At 33.6% G+C, this 26918-nt stretch overlaps 1 protein-coding gene and 1 non-coding gene across 2 annotated transcripts in view; both read right to left on the bottom strand.

Annotated features, from left to right (window-relative positions):
* ADGRA3 (adhesion G protein-coupled receptor A3) overlaps window positions 1-26918 on the bottom strand; it is a 163271-nt gene that overhangs the window by 44231 nt on the left and 92122 nt on the right. The window contains exons 9-10 of the mRNA XM_001368101.4: window positions 8932-9133; window positions 4723-4878 (exon numbers count right to left, since the gene is read on the bottom strand). Coding sequence (XP_001368138.1) covers window positions 4723-4878; window positions 8932-9133 — 358 coding nt within the window. The remainder of the gene's footprint in view (window positions 1-4722; window positions 4879-8931; window positions 9134-26918) is intronic.
* On the bottom strand, window positions 6960-7018 carry MIR12365 (microRNA mir-12365). Its single transcript, NR_162928.1, has one exon. It is a non-coding gene; the product is annotated as a microRNA mir-12365 (primary transcript).

Consider the following 26918-nt stretch of genomic DNA (forward strand, 5'->3'; position numbering starts at 1 on the left):
TCCATAGGCAATACCTCAACTCCATCCATTCCAACAATTAAATAATGTCTATCTAGTCCTGAAACTCTATCCATAAAAAGAGTTAGTTTGACTCAAAGGGAACTAACTGCTTCTAAAAGCACTGGAAACTACCTATTGGGGAATAAAAAATTAAATTACTCTTTTTTTTCTGGTTCATCAGAATACTAACTTCCTAATTATAGGAATTCTCTAAGACTCCAAGATCCCCCAGGCTTCTCTCTCTTAACTCTCATTCAAAGACCTGATCTTTTACCAGAAGTTTATTATTTCTATATAAATGGTGCAGTTTCTCATATCCAACTGTAGACTGTGTTAAATTTTTTTGTGGTTGGACTCTGAATATTTATATATGTGGTCGCCAGGGATTTAATTCCTAAATGCCAAAATGAATTACTAAAGTAAATGGAATTTGTGGTAGTTTATTTACAATAATAGAAGGAAGATATTAAGGAATGAGAGAAAGAGAAAACTCTAGCTTCTTCTAATATCAGTTAGAATTTCTAAGCCCCAGCCAGGGGAAGAGAAAAGCAGGGTCACTAAGTCAGCCTTTCACTCACTCACGGTGACAGTCTAAATGGAAAGAAGTCTGGGTGTCTGTCTTTCAGTTACTCCTCAAGTGTCCATCTTCCAGTCTCTCCTCTGAGTCCAACTCTTGAGTCAGAAATCCTTCTCCAACTCAAAACTCAAATCAAATATCTCTCCTTCTTCTGGAGTTTGGTCCTCTTAAAAATCTTTTTTTTCTCGTGTCACGTCGCCTAAATTTCATGTCTACCAATCACAGCAGATGCTTTTCTCCAGGACTGCCCACTCTTTAGTTCTCACTTTCTTTGGTTAGATTTTATCTTTTTGGGTTCCTTAACACCTTTTTTGGTAAGTTTACATTTTGTAGTTACTTAAAACCTTTTTGTGGTTAAAATGGGTAGATGTACTTAAAATACTGAATTATCACCTTTTTGTAAATTGAAATCTAAAAATAGATTGTGGATTACAATCCTAGCTTCACTATAAAAGAAGAGCTAAGTATCTTCTTTGTTACAATCAGGAGATAGCTAAATCCAATTTTCACAATTGTCCTTTGAGTTTTGGTTACTCATAACCAATTTTCTATTCCAGGAAAAATCTCAAATTCAATGTATCTAAAAACCAAACTCAATATATTTCTCCCTAAAAATTCAACCTTTTTTAAAGAATTTAAGACCAAGCAAGAGATAGACAATATTACAAAATAAAAAATGAATAATTTTGATTACATTAAATTAAAAAGGTTCTGTACAAACAAAACCAATGCAAACAAAATTAGAAGGGAATCAACAAATTATAAAAAAAATTTATAACAAAAACCTCTGAAAAAAGGTCTAATTTCTCAAATTTATAAGAAGCTAAGTTAATTGCACAAAAAACAAACCATTCCCTAATTGATGAAGGGAAAAGAGACATGAATAGGCAGTTTTTAGATAAAGAAATCAAAACAATCAATAAACACAAGAAAAAGTGTCCTAAATCTCTCATAAAGAAATGCAAACCAAAACAACTCTGAGGTACAGATTGGCCAATATTACAGTAAAGGAAAATAATAAATGTTTGAGGGGATGTTGCAAATTGGGACATTAATATACCTTGGTGGAATTGTGAATTGATCCAACCATTCTGGAATGCAATTTGGAACTATGGCCAAAGTGTTTTAAAAGAAGGTCTGCACTTTGATCCAGCCATACCACTGCTGGGTTTGTACCCCAAAGAGATAATAGGGAAAAATATATGTCCAAAAGTATTTATAGCTGTGCTCTTTATAGTGGCAAAAATATGGAAAATTGAAAATATCCCATTGACTGGGGAATGGCTGAACAAACTGTGGTATCTGATGGTCATGGAATACTATTGTGCTGAAAGGAATAATGAACTAGAAGAATTCCATGTAAACTGGAAAGACCTCCAAGAATTGACGCAGAGTGAAAGGAGCAGAACCAGGAGAAACTTATACACAGAGACTGATACACTGTGGCACAATCGAACATATTGGACTTCTCTACTAGCAGCAATGCAATAATCCAGGACATCCCGGGGGATTTATGAGAAAGAAAAACATTTCCTTGATCACATAGTTCTATGAGAATACGATGAGAATATGATAGGGAATGTAGACTAAAGTCTACATTCTACAAAAATGATCACTCTATTGCAAATACTGATAACATGGAAAGTGGTTTTGAAAAATGTTTAACATTGTTCCATGTATAACCCAGTGGAACTGTTCATCAGCTCAAGGAGGGACAGGGAAGAGGGGTGTAACAGTTAAAAGAGTGGTTGCCTTAAACTGTAACCGCGAAAATATGGTTTCAAGACTTTGAATTTCCAAAACCTTAAAGATAATTTTTAGTGTCTTGATTTTATATTAAAAATAAAGTGGTCACCATGGGAAAATTTCCAAAATATGAAATACCCAAGTCAGCTGGGTCTTATGGAGATTTTAATTAATACAAATTAAGGAATTAATGAAAGGGAGAGAGAGAGGAAGAGGAAATAATGAGAAAAAGGGCTAGGCCAGACTAGGCTGGTCTAAGCTTAAGCCTTAATAGAGAGATCAGTCAGTCTTTTATCAACTCACCACAAGATTTGTCCCAAGCAAGATTCTAGTGTTCAGAGAGACCCAGATACTCAACTAGTCTGAGCTCCAACTCAGCTACTAAAGCTGCACTCATTTCAGCCACAGAGAGAGAGACCAGCCTCTAATCCTGGTAACCAGGGAAAAGTTTTGGCCTTGTCCTGCTTCCCACGTATTTACTTTAGAAATATAGAGTTACAGCCAGTTCAGAACTTAGTTAACAACTGGCTTTTCAGTAAATACTTTGTTCTTCTTTTAGTACAAGCATTGGTCTGCAACTTACTTAACAGCTGGATCATCAACTCCATGACCAAACTTGTAAATACAGAATTCCTTGTCTCTCTGAAAGGGCTCATCCCATGAAATTTATGGCAAAATCTAATGAACATACTACTATCCCTTAGCACTCTGCCTTCCGAAAATATGCATCTAAATGGATAAAAACACCCAAGGACATTTAAAGAGACTGGAGGTTATATATTTTAAGGTATTTCAGACTCCAATGGCTTATATAAATCTCTGTATTTCTATTGCATTTTACTGTTTGCTGTGTTTAAGGTCTAACTTTGTGATTTTAAATTCATATATTACTGCATTTAATATTCTGTTACACTGAATCATTTTAATGTACTGAGTTTTAACTACTGTTATATTCTGTTACTTTTCCCCTATAACCATATTGAACAAATATCATTGTAATTAAGCCCATATATTAAAAAAAAAAAACAGCTTTTTCTATTTTGACTTTGTAAACTGTCACATAAGACTTTGATAGTCTATATTTTCATCCAGTAATTTGTTTTTAATTTGGATTTTTCTGATGCCTTTTTAAATTCTCTTGCCAACTGATTCATATACCTCATAACTCAGCCATGCATCCCTAAGTGATCCTATATTTTTCAATGACCCTTTTAACAGGGAAATGTAAAAATATTATTTTAAATTGCAAAGTTTAAATTCCTCTTAAGAAGAATTTTAGGTAAAGAAAGATGCTACCTCTCCGAATCCAGAAACTGAACTGTTTGGAGAAGACACCATGAAGAAGCCTCCAGACAACAAGCTGCACAAGAAGATCAAAAAATGAACTTTGGGTGTGGTTGATTGAACATTTATTTGTATGTATACTTTCATGCCAAAGGGGACTTCCCCCTAACTGGCTTTTTGTCAATGCGTCTAGCAATTATTGGTTTTGTTCTTTTTTTTCCTCTTATCCTCAAATTGTTGTAATGTTTAAGTTGATTATGTTTTCATGATCCTTTCTGGGAAAACTTCTTTCCCCAATAACGATCAAATGGAAAAATGTAAAAATGGAGATTTGAACATCGGACTTCAATCCCCAGAAGTCCTTGCTCTAGTTGCGAGGATGCCCTCCAGTCTCACCTGAGTTCCCACCTGTGCAGGATCAAAACTTCTATTTAAACTGGCTATAAAGCCTACTCTCTCTCTTCCTACTTCTGCTTCGGAGCACACGCGGAACTCTACCTAGCAGGCAAGACATGAGTGGATGTGAATGGGCTCTCTGGGCCTAGACACGTGTTTTCTTATTTTGTATTTTCTTTAATTCTTAATCTTAAATAAACCTCTAAAAAATATAATACTTCTAGCAGAGAAACTAAATTTTAACTACCACTTTGTGGTAGCAAAAAATTGGAAAATGAGGGAATGCCCTTCAAATGGGGAGTGGCTGAACAAATTGTGGTATCTGTTGGTGATGGAATACTATTGTGCTCAAAGAAGCAATGAACTAGAGGAATTCCATGTGAACTGGAACGACCTCCTGGAATTGATGCAGAGTGAAGGGAACAGAACTAGGAGAAGATTGTATGCAGAGACTGATACACTGTGGCACAATCGAATATAAAGGACTTCTCCATTAATCCCAATGCAGTGATCCAGAATTACTTGGAGTGATCTATAAGAAAGAACACTATCCACATTCAGAAGAAAAACTGTGGGAGTAGAAACATAGAAGAAAAACAACTGCTTGAATACATTATATTTAAAAATAAAATTAATAACTACATGAAAAGGAAATTTCAAATTTTAAGTGCTATTTTTTTTCATTTCTACCTTTAATTAGTTTAAGTAGAAAAATATACCTCTTTCGATTTTTCCTCTTTGGTGAATCTCCCAAATTTTTCTATCATTTCAGCCACAAATACAACATCCATTTTGTCAGAGAAATTTGCTGCCTCCACAGTATAAGCCAAAAGCTGCCTAGCAGTAGCCACAGCATTGGTAAGATTGAGAGGCATCTAAATAAAAAAGGAAATAATATATTTAACTACTCAACAATGACAAGAAAAACACTACTACAGCATTAAAATAAATTTTAGTTCTTGCCTTTCAGTTCCAAAACTAGCATGACAAGAAAACACTTTATAATTTACTTACCATGATCAATGTTTATACTTGTAGGATAAATAAGGTTAGTATGCTGAGCTTTTGGAAAATAAGAAGCAATTGTTTGTTTTTAAAATCTATTTTACTGATGCCTTTTACCTTGATATCAGTCATTTCTCAACTCCCTCTAACTCACCTTTGGGACAAAGAATAAGTAAAAATATCTTACATGGCAAATTAATCTGACACACACAATATTTTGTCCTAGTAGTCCTACCTACTTTAGTAGCTATGAAAGGAGATAGATTATATTTATACATACATATAAACTTTAATTGTTTTTGATTACTCAGAATTTAACTCCCTTTTACTGATCTTTTCATTTACATCTATGTAGTCCCTGTACATACTGCCCTATACTGCTAATTTTCTTCAGAATCAGTTCACACAAATCTTCTCAGTTTCTCCAGTTTCCTCAGGTGGTTCATTTTTTATTTAATAATAATATTCCACTATTAATATAACTATGATAGGGTTTTTTCAGACATTCCCCAACTAGTGATCACTCATTTTTTTTCAAAAATTTTATAACCACAAAGACTACTATAATCAGAATCTTAATATGTACTGGACATTTAAGTTTCTTTCTTTGACCTGCTTAGGGTATTTTATGCATAATAGGATCATTGGGTCAAAAGGTATAAAACATCTTATTCACTTTTCAAGAACATATTCAAACTGAAATCTAGAAAGTTTAGGTACTTCATAACCCAACCAAAAGTATGTATCATCAATCAGCATGTCTGTTTTCCAACATTCTTTCCAGAATCAACTATTTCCATCTCTTGCTATTGTTGCTAAGTGAAAGGTACAAAATGAAACCAGTTATTTTGACTTGTATATTATAAACTATTAGTGATTTAGAGCATATTTTTCTGTAGACACTTATTGATTGCAATTTTTCTTTTGAAAATTCCTTATACATACAAATAGTTCTAGAGCTGTGAAAATATAAATAATCCCAGAAACCAAAGAGTTTTTAAGAATACAAGAACTATGAAACAAGGCAATTTTGGTACTTAAGGAGTGATACAAACCAAGTGCTGCAGGGTTTTAGAAAAAAAAAGAAACTCTTTTAGGAAGAATTTAAGTTTCATGGCAAGATAAGGATTCTCCCTCTAGCAAAGTAAGGGTTAAGTCAGACATAGAAGGTGTCACTGATGAATATTCAAGAGTAAGATTAGTATATCTTTAGATAAAAAAATACTGAGACTAGGTTACTAGAGTTTGCTGGGGCAAGCTCAGGGACAACAAGGTCATTTCTCAGTCAAGAAGAAAAAACATGAGCCAGTAATGGGCAATTTCACTGTTTGGGGCAATATGGCAGTCAAGAATAAAGTCAGGAACTTCTGAGAATGAAAAGACAACATGATGGAAACTGTTGGTAGAAATTAAAACATGCAACAACTGGCAGACATGAATGGTTATGCTGGTAAATGTTTAACAACCAATAAACAAGGCATACTTCTAAGTTTAAAATGCAATATTAACATTTTCTACATCATTTTAAATCTAAACAAGAAACAAAACAATTAATTAAGTCTTGATTTGTAGTGTGCAGATTTCTGAGGCATAAATGCTCAGAAAAAAAAAAATTAACAATCGGCTCTTCCATATGGCTCCAGTATACTCCAGTAGATACAAGTAATAAACAGACCATACTTGAGACTAGAGAAGATAAGGGAAGATAGTATGGTAAAGGTTGTGAAGTCAGGGTTAAAAGCTACTTCTCCCCTTTCCCCCCGATATATGCTTTACAGATGAAGGTTTCTTGGAAAGAGCAGCCTTCCCTCTTGGACTTCTTGAAATTCCCATTCCAGGTTTAAAGGGATCCTGGATTTACCAAAGTAGGAGTTTTACCTCATTTGGACTAGGAATCCTGTCTTAGTTGAATATGAGCTCTTTCATGGAAGGAGAATTATCTAAGCTCCAGACATCATAATGTATCAATTTGTATTTACAATTTATAATTACAAGTTGGTAAATTATGATGTCTGAAGCTCTCTTGATGGAATGTTTCTTAGAGCCCTATGACAGTTTCAGTGTGTGTGTGTGTCTGTGTGTGTGTGAGAGAGAGAGAGAGAGAGAGAGAGAGAGAGAGAGAGAGAGAGAGAGAGAGAGAGAGAGAGACACTTGAGCAGGTCCCTAAAGATGGACAGGATAGGGTCTTCTGAGTTCAGGGATACAAAAGACATCATTTAAAAATTAGAGATACTTTAAGTAATGATATATAAATCAGAAGATGGAAGATATATAGGGGAGAGGGTGGGAAATGAATGAATTATTTTTATTAGGATTGATTTTTAAGAAATAAAAAGTTAGATAGTTATAGTGGGGATCTGAATGTCAGACTAAGGAATTTTAACTTCAGCTGGTAGGTAATCATTGACTATTTTTGATCTATGGAGACATATAATCAAAGAGGTACTATAGTAATATTACTCTGGAGGTGTCGTGAAATCTGTTTTGTGAGAACACAAAGATTAGGAAGGTAATGCAAAAATCCAAAAGAAAAATAGTAAGGGTCTAAACAAGGATTATGGCAGTGAGGAAATTAAAGTAACAAGACTCATCAACTGACTGAATATGAAGAAGGGTTGAAAGAGGAGACAAAGTTGACTCCAAGATTTCCGTTCTGAGTGGATAAAAGATGATGGTGCTAGTTAAAAAAAGAAATAAAGTCTACATTAGAAGTTGGCTTGAAAGGAAGAATTCTTACAAAATTAAAAAGAACCTTAACAACAACTGGCTGATTTATAACTAAGCCAATGCCTAGTGTCTTTTAGACAATGTAGATAAAGAACAAGTATATTAATTCTTTAGCTCCTGAAGACATTCTTTTTCAAAACTTGTTGCACCAAATTTTACTCCATTAAAACTAATTGTTTTGAAAAAAGCTAACACTCAAAGCCATACAGTAAAATAACCAAAACCTACTGAATAACCTTTTGAAGACCAAGAGACTTTCTCCTTCCTATTCTAAATAAAATGTTTTGCCCTATGTTTATTTATGAACATTTGAGAGTAGGGTTTCATAGGTATCACAGAAGCTTGAAATATTTTCAAAATGGGTCCATAGCAGAGACCTATGCACAAATCAAATTATATTGATCTTAAAAATGTTGAATCTGCTGAGATATAATTGCATTTAAACATATGGGAATTTTATAGTGAGAAAATATTTAACTTCAGAGAGATAAAAATATTCTAGATTCAGAATTTTCAGATAGCATTAAAAAAAAAGTTTCTTTTTAAAGAAAATTTTGCAACCACTCTAAGGTTTTGGATGCACATTGGGATTTCAACCATTAGAGAGAGCAACTTGTATATGAACAGCAGCACTCCACTGAACTGACTTGATAGAACTTCATTCAGAAATATAATTGAGGCCCGAGCAGTAGGAAAAAAAAAACAACTTTTTTCTCATCAAAAGTTTAATTGTTATTAGTTTCATCTATAAAAATGGGATTTTCCTAAGTGTCTGCCATGTGCCAAATCTCCCTTTAGGAGATGTGGAAACAACCAACACCAGGGGAAATAGTCTCTGAAGCTGACTGGGAACCATAGGCCACATGTGTACCTGTGTTCCTCTGGGGGCAGGGGTAATTATGAGGAGGTGGCATTGGCAGCTAGAAATGGAAAATCAGGCATATGGTGGCGATTGAGCTGAGCTTTGTAGTAAAGTAGGAATTATAGGAGCAGAAGTGAAAAAGGAAAGTACTTCAGGAAGGATACTGAAGTTTATCACATATCATATATGGAGATCAGTGAGGATTAAAGTCTAGTTGTAAAAAAACATTTGTAAACCTAGATCAAAAGTAACATATACACATTTGTAGAAATTCTTATTTATTTGGATTAGATGAAAATCCTCTATACACTTTAATGAAAAATACATCATTTACCTGATTAAACATATATAGAACTCGGGTAACATCATTTGCATACTGGCATCGGGAATAGTTATCTTTTGCCCAAAAGCCCCCTCTCTCACAACTGCGCGAAGCTTTTCTCTCATCCTGTGGGTTTCCAGGATATATACCACTGCCGGGAGTGTTACGAGGACACAGCAGGTAAGCAGTAAAGCCAGCCAATGTTCTAGGCCACCTGAAGAGTCGAAGGCAAAAGATTAAAAGAAATTTACATGACAAGGGTAGAAATGAAGAAAATCAAGCACTATCACAACAAATAAAAATCATTTTAGAACTCAGTACAAGAAAAATGAAAAAAAAAAGCAAAATAAAATCACTTTGGCTACCTTTGTACCCAAGCTGTGAGTTTGCTTATTTTAATATTTTTAAATAGAATAAATTCTAATCCAAGTCCAAAAGAATAGACAAGGGAAGGGAAGGAAAAGAGGAGGAAAGCCTGCATCTCTCTCCCCTAGGCAGGAAGGGCACTGGCACTAACAGGCTCAATGGCCCTGATGCTATCTGTAACCTGAGTCACTTTCCCCCAACTCCACATACCTCTGCCAAAGACTCCCTCCTTGCAGAGACTCATCACATTAGTGCTGGTCTTAGGGCAGACATCCAAAAGGCCAAGCACACTAAAACTCAGAACTCCTTAGCTCAAGCAATCCATGAGCCTGAGCTTCCCAAGGGACTAGAGGAATCACCGCCCCTCCCACCCCTAATGTCAACAAAATTTCTAAAGGGTCTCCTGACAAAAAAAAAAAGATAAAATTTAAGATAATCATCTAGAAAAAATCATCTTTTATTGGTCTGAAAGCTTTGAAATCAATTGAATTAGGTGGAATATATAATTATATATAATATATAATTATCAATTGAATTAGGTGACTAGATGAAGCCCTGGATTCAAACTTGTAGTCTGTGTGGAACAACTATAGGCAAGTCACTAACTGCTTTCAAAACAGGCCCTGTGTCATATCCATCTTTATGTCCTCAATTCTTAGTCCAAAATCTTGAACATAGCAGCAATCAAGTAGGTATTTCAAGACTTAAGTTAGGTAACATAAAAACAATTTCTGATTTTAGGAAGGTAAAATGCTAATGTTCTATTAGCTGAGTGAGGAATAAAAAGCAGGTAAATCTACATAAACTCTGGTTGCTAGAAAAGGGAAAATATTTAGCAAATAATAACAGTTTTAAGCAAAAGAATTTAGGAATTATTTTTAACTTATTCAAGTCTTTAACACATCTTCCCAAGTCACTAAGAGCATACAAAGGCAAGTCCATGATGAGTCAGTGCTTTTCAGACTGCCATAATAGTCAATATGACCTCAGAACAAGGCACATTTCCATGTGGTAATGAACTCAGTCACATCTCCTGAACTAGAGACACTCTGAGGATCCTTTCCATGCTATTGCTAAGTAAATGCTGCTAAGTATTAGATCATCATGAATGTCATGTTTTGTTCAAGGCTTTAGTCTGAACTATCCAAATGACCTGATTTAGGTCTGGACCAGAACAATTTGAATGGGGTATATTTAGATGAGAGGTCAGGATTAACATGAAAAATAATAAAAGTAATCACTTCTTGAAGACAGATGTGACCCAAATCAACAAGTAGATAAACACATTAAAATTAGTAGAGTTGCATGGCTCTGATGGCACAGATGGGAGAAAACATGTAGTATTGATTGAGATAAGGATTCTGTAGAACATGGCTATAATGCTATCTCTAATAGAAGTGGCTTTTGGCAACAAAGTGAAGTGAAAGGTTGGGTAAAATTCCAATCCCAATTCAAAAAAGTCAGCAGTGAAATTAATACAGAAGAGAAAATAAACAAACAATTCACAAAAGTCTACAAGGCAATGAATAAGTATGTTCCATATAGGCTAAAGTGGCTCAAAAATCCATGATGAAAGCAATGCCAACAGGATAACTCCAACAACAACAACAACAACAACAAAAGAAACAATGTAAAAAAAAAGGCCAGAATAGTTCCCACAAGAAATAATAAAATTTCAAAATAAAGATAGATAGAACACCAGAAATTAAGTAATCAAAGAATTTTAGGCTTAAGCCAGAAAGTAGAGAATTTAGACAGTAAAATAGGAAATCTCTCCAAAACAACAGCTACCCTTGAAAGAGGAACATAAATTTACAACTGAAACATACAGGAAACAGAACATTTGTCAGAACAGACTCAAAACATAGCAATACTGGAAGAATCCTACTCATGATAAATAATATGAAGGCAGAATGTGGAATTATAAGTCTACCAGGAAACTTTATAAAATGATTGAATATCTTTGAGAACTTCCAAGAATCCTTGAAAATGGAAGGTAAAATATATATTAAAATAATTAATAGAACATAAGGGAGAAAACCAAGTTTAACTCATCAAAAACAATTCAAACTTGAGAACCTTAACCTCAAACAAAAAACAAGTACTGTTCAAAAGAAAGTCTTTCATCTACAAAAGAAAACCAAATTCAACTTGTTCAAGATTTCTCATTTAAAAGGAATCAAAGGCAAAGAAACTAATACAATCCAGGCTTACACTGATAACTACATAATTTAAAGCAAGGGCAAATGAGAAAGGAAACCACTATTCTGGATCATATTTTAACTAACAAGGAGAAGCTGGCTGCTAAAATAAGATGGGACCGAGAGGGTAGGAGTAGCTAGCAGTCTGTGTAAGAATTCACAACAGAATTGAGAAAAGATAAGCCTAATATGGCTCAACTTCTGGGATAAAGAAATTCAAAGAATGCCTAAGTAGAATACATCTAAAACCCTATATGAAAATTCAACCCACAGAGAATAGGAAACATAAATCAATTCTGAAGATCCAAAATGAATCAATTCTAATGAGAAAAGCAAAAGAGAAGTGGTTTAAAGAGATCAGTTTGAAAGAACTGGGAATTCATTAATCATTTTAGATATGAAAAAGATCAGGACTAATGATAGAAGAAAAGAGAGGTAATGGAGAATTGACCACAAAAATCAGGGAATGTTCTAACAAGAATAGTGTCAAAATAATAAAGCTCTGTGGAAGTGAGAAATTGAGAATGATTTGTAGCAGGAGCTTTGAGTAGCTGAGACTGATGACCTGTCATTCAAACAAGAACATTCTGGTTTGGAATGTGACCAGGAGAGGCAGTTGGAGGAAGGAGGAGACCAACTGATGTCTGGACCTTTTGGCCTTGAAGACAAAAGAGGACTGATGTCTCTTAACTTTTAGAGACTAAAGCCTGAAGGTTGTCTTTGGCTTTGAAGACAGAAGAAAGAAGGACAAAGTCCAGCTCTCTGATTTGCACTGTCGTGCTAGCGACTGAACTCAGAATGAACGAAGAGACTAGGTTGAAAAGCTATGAAAAAACAAAAAAAAGATTTTAAAATAATTATACTGAGGAAAAGAGCAAGATCTAAAAGAGACAAAGGGTTACTAATCTATTTGAAATGGCAATGACAATTAAAAATAAAGAAGGAAAATTCAAGTCTCATTTTGTCTGTTCTTTTGCCAAAGGAAAGTCAAAGAATTAGAAATGACAGATCAAAGATGACTAATAGTTGAAACCCAAGAAAATTAAGGAGAAAATAATTAGAATCTAGCCTATTCAATAAAAATACCATATATATATATATATATGTCATTATGCTTGGAACTGGGGATAAAATAATAAATATGAAAAGTCACTGCCCACAAGGAACTTATTGTCTACTGGTAAGGAAATAGTATGTATACCAACGAATAACTAGGAAATATATACAAACCACTTTCTTGAGAGAAAACACAAATGGTGAATGGGACTCAAGGAAAAGGAGGAAAAGAAAGGATTCAGGCAAAGCCTATAATGAAGATAGCATCTGAATATGGTAACGGTCTTATGGACTCAATGGCCTATCAAGTCTAGTCTTTTTTTTTATTAAAGCAAATAGCTTATCTTTTGTTCACAATATTTGCTAGCATTTAATACTTTTTGTTACCATTTAAAAAATATATAATATATAAGCTAACAAAATAATAGGTATGATTTTTTACAAATATCTCCTCCAACATATCATTTTGCCCTATTATCATTTTGCTCAATTTGATAGATTTAACATCTCAGTCATTTTGATTTGCATTTCTCTAATCAATAATGATTTACAGCAATTCATTTAATGTGAAATATACATATTTGGGGGTATATGTATACACATTTTTGTGTATATATATATTTGTGTGTGTGTGTGTGTGTGTGTGTGTGTAGCCCTTTGAATTACTCATCCGAAACTGTCTATTTATATCTTTTGACTATTTATGAATTAGGAAATGGCTCATATTCTTATATATTTGAAAAGTTCTCTACATATTTTAGACATTAGGCTTCTATCAAATATTGTCTGTAAATTTTTTCACAACTTATTATTTTCCTTCTAATTCTGACTTTAGTTTCATTTCTACAAACTTTTCAATTTAACGTATTCAAAATTATCCATTTTATACTTCACATTGTTTTCTATCACTTGTTTGCTCATAAATTTTTCTCCTGTCCATAAATCTAATAGGCATTATGTTTCCTGTTCTTCTAAATTACTTATACTATCTCCGTTTATACCTAGGTCATGTATACATTTTTACCTTTTCTTGGTAAATAGTGTAAGACATTGGTCTAAATCTAGTTTCTGCTAAACTGCTTTCCGATTTTCCAAATAATTTTTATCAAATAGTAAATTTCTATTCCATAAACTGGGAACTTTCTCTTTATCAAACAAGTTACTGTAATTTAAAAATGTTTGTTGCATGACCATTCCATTCCACTGATCTACAAGTTCTTAGCCAGTACCACAGTTTTGATAATTACAACTTTACAATATAGTATGAAATGTGGGTTATTGGACCTGCTTCCTTAAAATTTTTTATTTCCTTTAATATTCTTAACCTTTTAATTTTCCAAAGGCATTTTATTATTTGTTCGATTTCAATTTTTTAATAGTCTGGCATTATAATTGAGATAGCATTGAGTAAACAGATTAGCTAATGTAGGATTATCATTTTAATTATCTTGGTTCTGCTCACACATGAACAATTACTATTTCTCCAATTATTTAAATCTAACTTTATTTGTATAAAAGTATTTTTAAATTATGTTCATGTAGTTTCTGGATTTCTTTTGGTAGATATACTGCTGGGTATTGTAGAAACACTAACAGTAGCAATTAAGAGGAAAAAAAAGAAATTTAAAGTATTAAAATAGGTAATGAGGAGACCAAGCTATCACTCTTTGCAGATGATAAGATGGTCTACTTAAAGAATCCTAGAGAATCAACTAAAAAGCTACTGGAAATAATCAACAATTTTAGCAAACATTCTGGATACAAAATAAACCCACATAAATCACATCAGCATTTCTACATACTTCCAACTCATCCCAGCAGAAAGAGTTAGAAAGAAATTCCTGTTAAATCACCCTAGACAATATAAAATATGTAGGAATATACCTGTCAAGACAAACACAGGAACTATATGAACACAACTACAAAACACTCTGCACAAAATTAAAAATAGATCTAAATAATTGGAAAAACTTTAATTGCTCATGAGTAGGACAAGCTAACATAATAAAAATGACAATTCTACCCAAACTAATTTATATTTAGAGTCATGCCCATCAAACTACCAAAAAACTTTTTTACTGAATTAGAAAAAATAATAACAAAGTTTATTTGGAAGAAAAGATCAAGAATATAAAGGGAAATAAAGACAGAAGGGAGGATCAGTTGAATAGACTTGGGTTAAATGATCATGGTAAGACAGTCTATGATAAACCCAAAGATCCCAGCTTTTGGGATAAAAATCCACTATTTGACAAAAACTGCTGGGAAAATTGGAAAACAGTATGAGAGAGATTAGGTTTAGATCAACATCTCAAACCATACATCAAGATAAACTCATAATGGATAAGTGACTTGAACATAAAGAAGGAAACAATAAGTAAATTACATGAACACAGAATAGTATGCTTGTCAGATCTTTGGGGAAAGGAAAGATTTTAAGACCAAGCAAGAGTTAGAAAAAAATTACAAAGTGCAAAAGAAATAATTTTGATTATATTAAATTAAAAAGTTTTTGTTCAATGAAAATCAATGCAATCAAAATTAGAAGGGAAGCAATACATTGGGAAAAAATATTTATAACAAAAACCTATGAAAAGGTCTAATCACTCAAATTTATAAGGAACTAAATCAATTGAACAAAAAAAAAATCAAGCCATTCCCCAGTTGATAAATGGGTAAGGGACATGAATAGGCAATTTTCAGTTAAAGAAATCAAATCTATTAAGAAGCACATGAAAAAATATTCTAAATCTCCTATAGTCAGAGAAATTCAAAGCAAAACAACTATGAGGTATCACGTCATATTTAGCAGATTGGCTGACAGCAAAAGAAAGTAATGAATGTTGGAGGGGATGTGGCAAAATTGAGACATTAATACATTGCTGGTGAAGTTGTGAATTGATCCAACTATTCTGGAAGGCAATTTGGAACTATGCCGAAAAGATTGACTCCCCTTTGATCCAGCCATAGCACTACTGGGTTTATACCCCAAAGAGATAATAAGGAAAAAGACATGTACAAGAATATTTATAGCCATGCTATTTGTGTTGGCAAAAAATTGGAAAATAAGGGGGTGCCCTCCAATTGGGGAATAGCTGAACAAATTGTGGTATATCCTGGTGATGGAATACTATTGTGCTCAAAGGAATACTAAACCGAATGAATTTCATGTGAACTGGAACAACCTCCAAGAATTGATAAAAACTGAAAGGAGCACAGAGAATAATGTACACAGAGACTGATAGACTGTGGTAAAATCAAATGTAATGGACTTCTCTACTAGTAGCAATGCAATGATCCAGAACTATTTGGAGGGACTTATGAGAAAGAATGCTATCCACATCCAGAGGAAGAACTGTAGGAAAAGAAACACAGAAGAAAAACAACTGCTTGATCATATTGGTTGATGGTGCTATGACTTGGAAAGTAGACTCTAAATGATCATCCTATTGCAAATATTAATACTTTGGAAATGGGTCTTGATCATGTTAAATACAGTAGAATTGTAGGTCAGATACAGGCAGGGAGTGGGGGGAGGGGAGGGAAAGAACATGAATCTTGTAATCATGGGAAAATATTCTAAATCATCTAATTAAATAAAATTTAAAAATTTAAAAATTAAATAAAAATAAAAATCACACAAACCAATAGTTTCATCTATTTTGTTTGTTTTTTTATAAAATCATCACTTGAGTTTCATTGGTTTTCTAATATTTAATTTTGTAATCTCACCCATAATTTTTAGGATATCCAATTTAATATTTAATGGGGGATTTTTAATATGTTCTTTTTCTAATTTTTTAGTTGTACTCCCAAATTATTGATCTGTTCTTTCTCTATTTTATTAATATAAGCATTTCAAGATATACATTTTTCTCTAATTGCTGCTTTTCCTGTGTCCCACAAATTTTGGTAGGTTCTCATTATCACCATTTTCTTTAATAAAATTACTTCTTGGAAACCATAAGTAAATTGGGTAAACACAGAATAGTATACATACATGTCAGACCTTTGGGAGGGGAAAGGCTTTAAAACCAAGCAAGACATAGAAAAAAAAATCACAAAATGTAAAATAAATAATTTTGACTACATCAAATTAAAAAGCTTTTGTACAAACAAAACCAATGTAACCAAAATCAGAAGGGAAACAACAAATTGGGAAAAAATCTTCATAGAAACCTCTGACAAAGGTTTAATTACTCAAATTTATAAAGAGCTAAATTAATTGTGCAAAAAATCAAGCCATTCTCCAATTGATAAATGGGCAAGGGACATGGATAGGCAGTTCTCAGATAAAGAAATCAAAACTATTAATAAGCACATGAAGAAGTGTTTTAAATCTCTTATAATCAGAGAGATGCAAATAAAAACAACTCTGAGGTATCACCTCACACCAAGCAGACTGGCTAGCATGATAGCAAAGGAAAGTAATGAATGCTGGAGGGGATGTGGAAAAGTAGGGACATTAATTCATTGTTGGTGGAGTTGTGAATTGATCCAACCATTCTGGAGGGCAATTTGGAACTATGCCCAAAGGGCGACAAAAGAATGTCTACCCTTTGATCCAGCCATAGCACTGCTGGGTCTGTACCCCAAAGAGACAATGGACAAAAAGACTTGTACAAGAATATTCATAGCTGCGCTCTTTGTGGTGGCCAAAACTGGAAAGCGAGGGGATGACCATCAATTGGGGAATGGCTGAGCAAATTGTGGTATATGTTGGTGATGGAATACTATTGTGCTAAAAGGAATAATAAAGTGGAGGAATTCCATGGAGACTGGAACAACCTCCAGGAAGTGATGCAGCGTGAGAGGAGCAGAACCAGGAGAACATTGTACACAGAGACTAATACACTGTGGTATAATCGAATGTAATGGACTTCTCCATTGGTGGTGGTGTAATAGCCCAGAACAATCTGCAGGGATCTAGGAGAAAAAACACTATGCATAAGCAAAGGATAAACTATGGGAGTGGAAACATCGAGGAAAAGCAACTGCCTGACTACAGCGGTTGAGGGGACATGACAGAGGAGGGACTCTAAACAAAACTCTAATGCAAATATTGACAACATAGAAATGGATTCGAATCAAGAACACATGTGACACCCAGTGGAATCACGCGTCGGCTATGGGGAGTTGGGGGGAGGAAAAGAAAATGATCTTTGTCTTTAATGAATAATGCTTTGAAATGATCAAATAAAATATTATTTTAAAAAAAAAATTACTTCTTATTTCTGACTTGTTCTTTAATCTGCTCATTCTTAAGGTTATTTATTCTAGTTTATTTTTATTCTGATTCCATGGTCACTTATTAAATATATTATTACATTAATATCAGAAACATGATTTTTTATTTATGCTTTTCTGAATTTAACTATAATTTTTTGTTTTACAGTCAACTTTTGAAAAAAGTACCAAGTGCTACTAAAAAAAAGGTACATTGCTTTGTATTCCTACATAATTCTCTCCAGTTATCTATCCTTTCTAGCTCACTAAAGATTTTTATTTATCTCCTGATCTTATTTCTTATTAATGTTTTGGTTAGATTTATTCAGTTCAGAGAGAGAAAGTTATCAATCTCCCAGATTATAGTAGTTTTATTGATTTCTTCTTGTGATTCTTTTAGCTTTTTCTTTTAAAATCTGGATGCTATGACATTTGATGCATACATATTGAATACTAACGATACGTCATTATTTATATTATTTCTAACATGATGTATTGTCTTTGTTTATCTCTTTTAATTAAATCTACTTAAGCAGTAACCTAATTTGAGATTATTACTGCAACTCCTATTTTATTTATTTATGGTCAGATAAAACAATATATTCTACTATATATCTCTATTTTCACTCTATATATAACTTTCATTTTTTAACGTGTTTCTTATAAACAGCATATTGCTGGGTTTGGGCTTTTTATCTATTCTACTATCTATTTGTTTTATGGATGAATTCATCCAATTAATGTTCTAAGATATAATGATTAGCTGTGTATTTCTCTTCATTCTGTTTTTCCTTCATCTCTCTTATCTTATTCCTCCTCAGAAATTTAATTTTCTTCTAAAGTCTATCTCCCTAATCCCCACCCTTTTTTTCAGTCCCACCTTTGTTTTCCTCCCCTAAGTTTCCATCCCTTTTCTCCTCCTCTTACCTTCCTATTATCTATTTACCCTTCTGTGAGTTCTTACCTTAACTCCCTTAAGCTCTTCTTTGTTCACATAACCAATCTCTATAATCTACTCCCTTGTCTTATCCTCTTGCATTTTTTCCTCATCTATATGCCCTTCTAAGATTCCCTTTTAATCTTTATCCCTCCCCTCTGCATCTTATCTCCTTATAAGTGAAGAATTTTACCTTCTACATGTATTAATTATTCTCTTTGATAAAAAATTGAATATATATGTATACATATATAAATATATAAAAATATTTTATTCTCTTTTACCAGGATCCAATGAGAAAAATGTATTAACATTACGATCCCTACATTTCTTCCTTCTCATCAGTATAACATTTTTCATTTGTGCCTCTTTTATAAGAAATGATTATATTAATTTATTTCTCTCCATCCAATTTTTTAAACTAACTTCTTGATATTCAATTTGACATCAAAGCTTCTATCTATAAATGCTCCTTCAAACCATCCAATTAATCATTCTTCACATTTAAATATACCATTTTCCCATATTAGAAGAAAAATTTTTGACATTTTCAAATCCTGTATAATTGCACTTTCATGTTATTTCATGTTTATTCTCATTCGTATGTATCAAAATTTCCATTCAATACGAGTCTTTCTTAATAAATACTTGAAAGTTTTAAATTTATTTAAATGGCAAAATACATCACAGCGTGGGACCCTACTAGCCAGTAGTTGAGGAGACCAAGTGAGTAAGCAGCTTGCAGAATTCCCAGTCAACAGGCAAACAAAAGCTGGGAAAATGAGCAAAGAGCAAAAAAAAAAAACCACTTAACCCTCAAAAATTTCTATAGTGAAAAGGAGCAAAGCACAGAACCAATAGGAGATGGTTAAGATCCAAGCAACCACATGCAAAACTTCAAAGAAAAAGAGAAATTGGGCTCATGTGCTAAACAAATAATACAGTCTTAAGAAAAATGGGGAAAAAAAGAAAATAATAGAAAAAGAAAATAACAGCTTAAAAAGCAAAATTGGTCAACTGTAAAAAGAGGCACAAAAATGCAAAGAAAAAAAGAGTTCCATAAAAGTAGAATGTATCAACTAGAAATGGAGGATCAAAAAGTCATGGAAGAAATTGAATTTTTAAAAATTAGTACTGGGCATATAGAATGTAATGACTTCACCAGACATCAAGAAACAATAAAACAAAATTGAAAGAATGAAAAAAACAGAATAAAATATGAAAAATTTCACTGAAAAAACAACTGACCGAGAAAATTTATTCAAGAGAAAAAGTTTCAGAATTATGGGAATACTTGAAAGTCATGACCAAAAACACTTTAAACATCATATAACAAGAAATTATCCAAGAAAACAGCTCCACACTGAAGAACCAAAAGGCTTGGAATATGATATTCTACAAGGCAAGGGTTTTCAACTAAAATTGCAGACCAATTTCATTAATGAACATTGATGCAAAAATCTTAATACTAGCAAAGAGATGATAGCAATGTCACAAGGATTATTCACTATGACCAGGTAGGATTTATACCAGGAATGCAAGGCTAATTTAATATTAGGAAACCATCATAATTATTGATCATATCAATAATAACTAAAAGAAATCACAAGATTTCTCAATAGATGCAGGAAAAGCTTCTGAGAAAATACAATACCCATTCCTGTTGAAAACACTAGAAAGTATAGAAATAAAAGGGCTTTTTCTTAAAATAATAAATAATATTTATTTAAAACCATCAGCAACTCATCTGCAATGGGACAAGTTAGGAGCCTCCCAATAAGATCAGAAATGAAACTGGGATGCCCATAATCACTACTAGTATTTAATATTGTACTAGAAATGGTAGCTTTAGCAATTAGAGAAGAAAAAAATATTGAAAGAATTAAAGTAGGCAACAAGGAAACTAAAATATCACTCTTTGTGGATGATATGACAGTGTAATTACAGAATCCAAGAAAATCAATGAAAAAAATAGTTGAAATAATAACTTTAGCAAAATTGTAGGATCCCAAATAAACCCACATAAATCATCAGCATTTCTATATATTTTCAAACTCCATTTAAAATCACTCTAAACAATATTAAATATTAGGGAGTCTATTTGTCAAGACAAACACAGGAATTATATGAACACAATAACAAAATGTTTTTCATACAAATAAAATTAGATATAAATAATTGAAAAAAAAACATTAATTTCTCATGGGTAGGCCAAGCCAATATAATTACAATTACAGTTCTACCTATCAAACTACCAAAAATCTATTTTATAGAATTAGAAAAAAAAATAATAAAGAAATTCATCTGGAAGAGCAAAAGGTCAAGAATACCAAAGGAACTAATGAAAAAAAATGCAGGGATGGTGCCTAGCAGTACCAGATCTTGAACTATACTACTAAGCAGTAACCATCAGAGAAATCTGGTACTGGCTTAAAATAAAAAAAAATAGAAGGATGGTTCAATATAACAGACAAGGGGTAAATGACCTCAGCTCCACAGTTTGATAAACCCAAAGAAAGAGGCAGAGTCAAGATGGCGGCTTAGAGGTAGCAAAAATTGAGACCTCTGAAAACCCTTCCTCGCCGATCAAAAAACAATGCTTCCAGGGGACTGAAAACCAAATCTAACAAAAGGAAGAGCTAGGGAACCCTCCTCTTGGACCCAACTTAAAAGGTACACCCCCTCAAAAAGCCTCAACTCTAGAACACGTGGGTTTAAGAGGAAAGAAGGACAGTTCTAGGACTCCTCCTCAATTTACAGAGCTGAGCCTCCAGTGGTGGCTTGAATCTCTGAGTGGGCAAGGGCTCTACTCCTGAGGGAGAACCTTGCCAGCAAAGCTGTGGCAGACTCAGGGCATAGAACACAGACTAGCATAGAGGCAGCTGGAGGTGAAGTGCAGAGCAGGCAGCCCAGTTGCAGTGGAAACTCTACATCATGCCCACCCCTTTTTTTCTGGATATTTTGGCCTCAGGGCACAGCAAGCTTTACAGATCAACTCCGCCATTGCTCAATCTCATCAATAAGGGTAGATAAGAAGCCTTCAGAGGACAGAGAAGCTCAAGCTCCAACACCCCTCCCCCACAGACTGATCTGAGAGCCTAGCTGACTGAGCTCCAAGGGGCAAAGGCTGCAACAAACTGCAGGAAACAACCTTGACCACAGGGTAGGAAGCCCAGTTCCTTCTCAGCTTCTGCTATCAGCTGGGGAAGATCAGACTACTTGATCAAATAGCAGAACAGAGAAGAAGCACCTTCAAGACAGAACAGCCCAAACTCACAGATCCAGCACAAAAGAGGAGGTGCAAGACTACAAGAAACTACACGAAGGATAAAAGGGAGAAATATGAGTAAACAACAAAAAAAGGAAAAGGAAATTACAATCAACAGCTTCTATCCAGGCAATGAACAAAGAACAAATGGAACAGAGAAGGACCAAGGAACACCAAGCAAAAACACAGAAACTCTAGCAAATTGGACACAGGCTTTGGAAGAACTCAAAATATAATTCAAAAAACAATTCAGAGAGGCTGAAAACAACTGGGAAAAGATCTTAAAAAGGAAGATAAGTCATCTGAAAACAGAAAGTAGTATCTTGAAAGCCAAAATTAATCAGCTTGAAAATGAGGCAAAGGAAACGAAAGATGAGGCAAAGAAAATATAGACCAGAAAGAGGATGATCAAAAATCCAGGGATGAAATTCAATCTTTAAAAACTAGAATACAACAAATAGATGCAAGCAACTTCACAAGGCAGCAAGAAACTATAAAACAAAATCAAAAGAATGAAAAAACAGAGGAAAATATGAAATACCCCATCCACAAAATGGAAGATCTAGAAAATAAATTGAGATACAACTTAAGAATCATTGGTCTACCAGAAGATCGTGACAAAAGAAAAAGCCTGGACATCATTCTACAGGAAATTATCCAAGAAAACTGCCCCAACATTCTAGAGCAAGAGGGAAAAGTGGAGATTGAAAGAATCCACAGATCACTTCCTGTACTTAATCCCCAACTGACAACACCCAGGAATGTTATATCCAAATTCAAGAACTACCAGACCAATGAAAAATTCTTACAAGCTGCTAAGAAAAAAGTCATTCAGACACCATGGAACAACAAGGGATAACACAGAATCTGGCTGCATCTACATTGAAAGACAAAAAGGCATGAAATATGATATTCCGGAAAGCAAGGGAACTATGTCTACAACCAAGAATCAACTACCCAGCAAAACCGACTATATTCTTGCAGGGGAAAGTATGGTAATTTAATAAAAATAGAAGACTTCCAAGCATTCATAATGAAAAGACCAGACATGAACAGAAAATTTGATGCCCAAACACAGAACTCAAGAGAATCACCAAAAGGTAATTAAGAAAGGGGAAAAAATAAAACAAAACAAAACAACAACAACAAAAAAAACTTTATTAAGGGACCCACTAAATTAAAATATGTATCCCTACAAGAAAAGAGGATATTGGTAACTCTTAAAAATTGTTATTATCACCTGGGTAGCTAGAAGAATGATAAACACAAAGATCCCAGCTTTGGGGATAAAAACTCACTATTTGACAAAAACTGCTAGGAAACTTAGAAAACAGTATGGCAAAAATTATGTTTAGATCAAAATCTCACATACTATTCCAAGATAAGGTCCAAATGGGTATATGATTTAAACATAATAAGTAAATTAGGGGAATGTAAAATACTTTACCTATCAGATTAGAGAAGTAAAGAATTTATGATCAAAGAAGAGATAAAGATTATAAGATATAAAATAATTCTAATTATAATAAATGTAAAACGTTTCATATAAACAAAACCAATGCAACAAAGATTAGAAGGGAAGCAAACAAAATTTTTGTAACAAATTTCTCCAATAAAGGTCCCATTTCTCAAATATATAGAGAACTAAGTCAGATTTATAAGAATAGAAGTCATTCCCCAATTGATAAATGGTCAAAGGATATAAATAGGCAGTTTTCAAATGAAGACAATAAAGCTAATCGTTTGAAAAGAAATATTCTAAATCCCTCTTGATTGGAGAAATGCAAATTAAAGCAACTCTGAGGTAGCAACTTCAACCTATCAGATTGGTCAATATGACAGTAAGGGAAAATAATGTTAGAGGGAATATGACAAAATGGGGACACTGATGAATTATTAGTAGAGTTATGAACTGATCCAGTCATTCTGGAAGGTAATTTGTGGTGGCAAAGAATTGGAAATTGAAGGGATATCCATCAATTGGATAGTTGCTGAAAAAGTGTGGTATATGATGGTGATGAAATAGCTACTGTGCAATAAGGAATGACAAACAGGATGATTTTGGATAGGGCTGGAAAGATCTACATGAACTGATGCTAAGTGAAATAAGCAGAACCAGGAGAACATTATACACAGTAACTAATGTGGGACAATCAAATGTGATAGACTTTGCTACTAAGAGCAATACAATGATCCAAGACAATTCTGCATGACTTATGAAAAAGAATACTATCCTCCTCTAGATCTGTTGGAGTATAAACTTAGATGAAAACATGATCTATCACTTGTATATTTGGGTATATGACTTGGAGTTTTGGTTCTACAAGATTATTCACTTACAGAAATGAATAATATGGAAATATGTTTTATGTGATATAATTTTTTTCTTAATTAGGGGTAAAAAAACCACTATTTCTTTTCTTGTAGGATGATACCTCAGCTTTACTGGTTAGGTTATTCTTGGGTGTAAACCAAGATACTTTGCTCTTCAAAATGTGGTATTGCAGGCCCTTCATTGTTTTAATGTAGACACTATTAAATCTTCTGTGATCTTTATTGTATATCCAAAGTATTTTAACAGTTTCTTTTTAGTTGTTTGTAGTATTCTCTCCTAAACCTGGGAGTTATATAACTTAGCTGTTATGTTTTTAAAGAGTTTTCCTGTTGATATCCGTTACAGGTGATGATCAGTGAATTCACTCAAGTTCTACTTTATCTTCTAGTTCTAAAACTTCAGGGAAATTTCCATTAATTTTTTGAATGCTAGCATTTCAATTCTTTTTTTAAATCATTATTTTCATATAGTCCAAGCATTCTTATATTCTCTTCTCAATCTCTTTTCCAAATCAGTTGATTTTGCAAAGTTTCCTATTTTCTTCCATTTTTTTCACATTTTTAATTTAGTTAATATTTCCTAATGTCTTAAGAATTTATTAGCTTCACCTAACCCAATTCTAATTTGTAATGACTTTTTATTCCCTTCAGTTTCTTTAGAGGCTCTAAACAGCTTCCTACCCCACTTTCCTGAAAACACAATAATAAGATAACATCTCTGGGTGTACTTTGTTGATATTGTTATTTCCTGAGCTCTTTGGAGATCTTTGATCTATTGTTTCCTTTAATTTCCCTATTGCAAGTTCTCTGGGATTTCTAGAGTGTCTTCTTATTCCTCTGTCCTGAAGCAGCAATCAAGAACTCCACAGTCCCTGGGTTCACTCACTTGTGTGTATTCCCTCCTCCTTTTCTGTAGCCAGTCTGACAAAGCATCTAGATAGAACATGTCCTCTGTCTGACACTCAGAGAGTCAGTGGGATGAAGCTAAGGCTGCACAGCTTCCTCCTGGTCCTGTTGTCTGTTTATTTGGTCACTAGACAGTGATCTAGATCTAGCTTCTTCTCAAGCTATTGGACAATTATTTCTGTGAACTATTTTTGGGACTTTAAAGTTTAATCAGATGTCTACTTTTAAATATTTTGGGATTTGCAGTTTCTTTCTGTCACTGTGATTCCAGGATATCATGACATTAGGGAGAATAAGATTGAATATTTGAAAAGAGATAAAAGAACAAAGATCATATGTAAGAATTAGCAAGTATATAACACTGCTATCACACATTTTGATTTTAAAATTCAAAAATTATTCAAGCACCCCTCAAAATCACTGGATTCATAGATACTAGAGAGTGGTTGGTGGCTCAATCATGACAAAGTAATCAAATGCTTTTGTGGTAGATATGTTTAAATTTTTTATTATTTTTATTAAAAATATAATTTACTAAGAGCACCTAAGAGGATAAGTGGATAGAGAGCCAAGCCCAAAGGTGGAAGTCCCGGGTTCAAATTTGACCTCAGTCACCTCCTAGCTATGTGCTGGGCAAATGACAACTGCAATTGCCTAGCCCTTACCACTCTTTTGCTTTTGAACCAATATACAGCATTGATTCTGTTGTAAGAGTATTGAACCCTTATCTATTATTGGTATTGGAATGGATATTACCAATACCTGTGTCTTGAGTGAACAGGCTGTTGTTTTTTACTATTGAGAAAGATGGCTTCTCAAAGCAGTCTAAAAGAATTCCAGCTAAGACTAGTTATATAAAACTCTATTTATTGTATTTATAAAATCAAGGAAGGGAAAGTAAAAGAAAAAACAAATAGAAAAATATTTCTTATGTTTTTTAAGGTCCCTGTTCTAAAAATTCCTAACTATAACCACCCAAACCAATCTAGTCTGTGAGGACCTGCTTCTCCCTCCAACAGAATCAAGACTATCCTCTATTCCTATTTATCTAAAACTCCAAACCCTTAACTATCTATCCTAATCTAAATTAATAACATTAAATAGAGAGGAATAAGTCAGGGTTATCTTTCCCACTGCTCAGATTGATTTCTAGCTGGTCAGAAATTCCACTGCCATGTCCACTCAAACAGATCAGACTTTGCTGCCATCTATTTGGGCAAGCACAGGTACTTACCCAACAATCTCCTCCTTCTCTGGCCTGATAAGATAGGTTTTAAAGATATCAGTTCACCAAGATTTTCCACACTCGAAGAGCCGCCCTTTGGACAACCTTCCTTGAACTGGGTCAGCCCAAAAGGGAATTGTTGGACCAACTGTCCAAAGCTCCTTGGGAAAATTCTCTCCCATCAATCATCTCTGAAATTCCATTCAGATTTAACGAAACCCCAATTCATTCATCCTTCTTACATATCTATTAATAAATTTTGCTAGTGAATCCTATTCCTAATGAACTCTTAATTAATGAATGAATATTTCTCTACAATTTTGAGATAGAAGGCACTGGTTTTAAATAATAACTTACTACCAAAATAGGTGGGAAACTTTTAACAATGTTGCATTTAACTAGTAATATTTTAGGATCACATGAACTTAAATTTAGAACAGAAATACTAATGGACATAATCTAGGAAAAGAAACAGACTAG

This window comes from Monodelphis domestica, chromosome 6 (genome assembly GCF_027887165.1).
Source record: "Monodelphis domestica isolate mMonDom1 chromosome 6, mMonDom1.pri, whole genome shotgun sequence".
In the NCBI taxonomy this organism is placed as follows: domain Eukaryota; kingdom Metazoa; phylum Chordata; class Mammalia; order Didelphimorphia; family Didelphidae; genus Monodelphis; species Monodelphis domestica.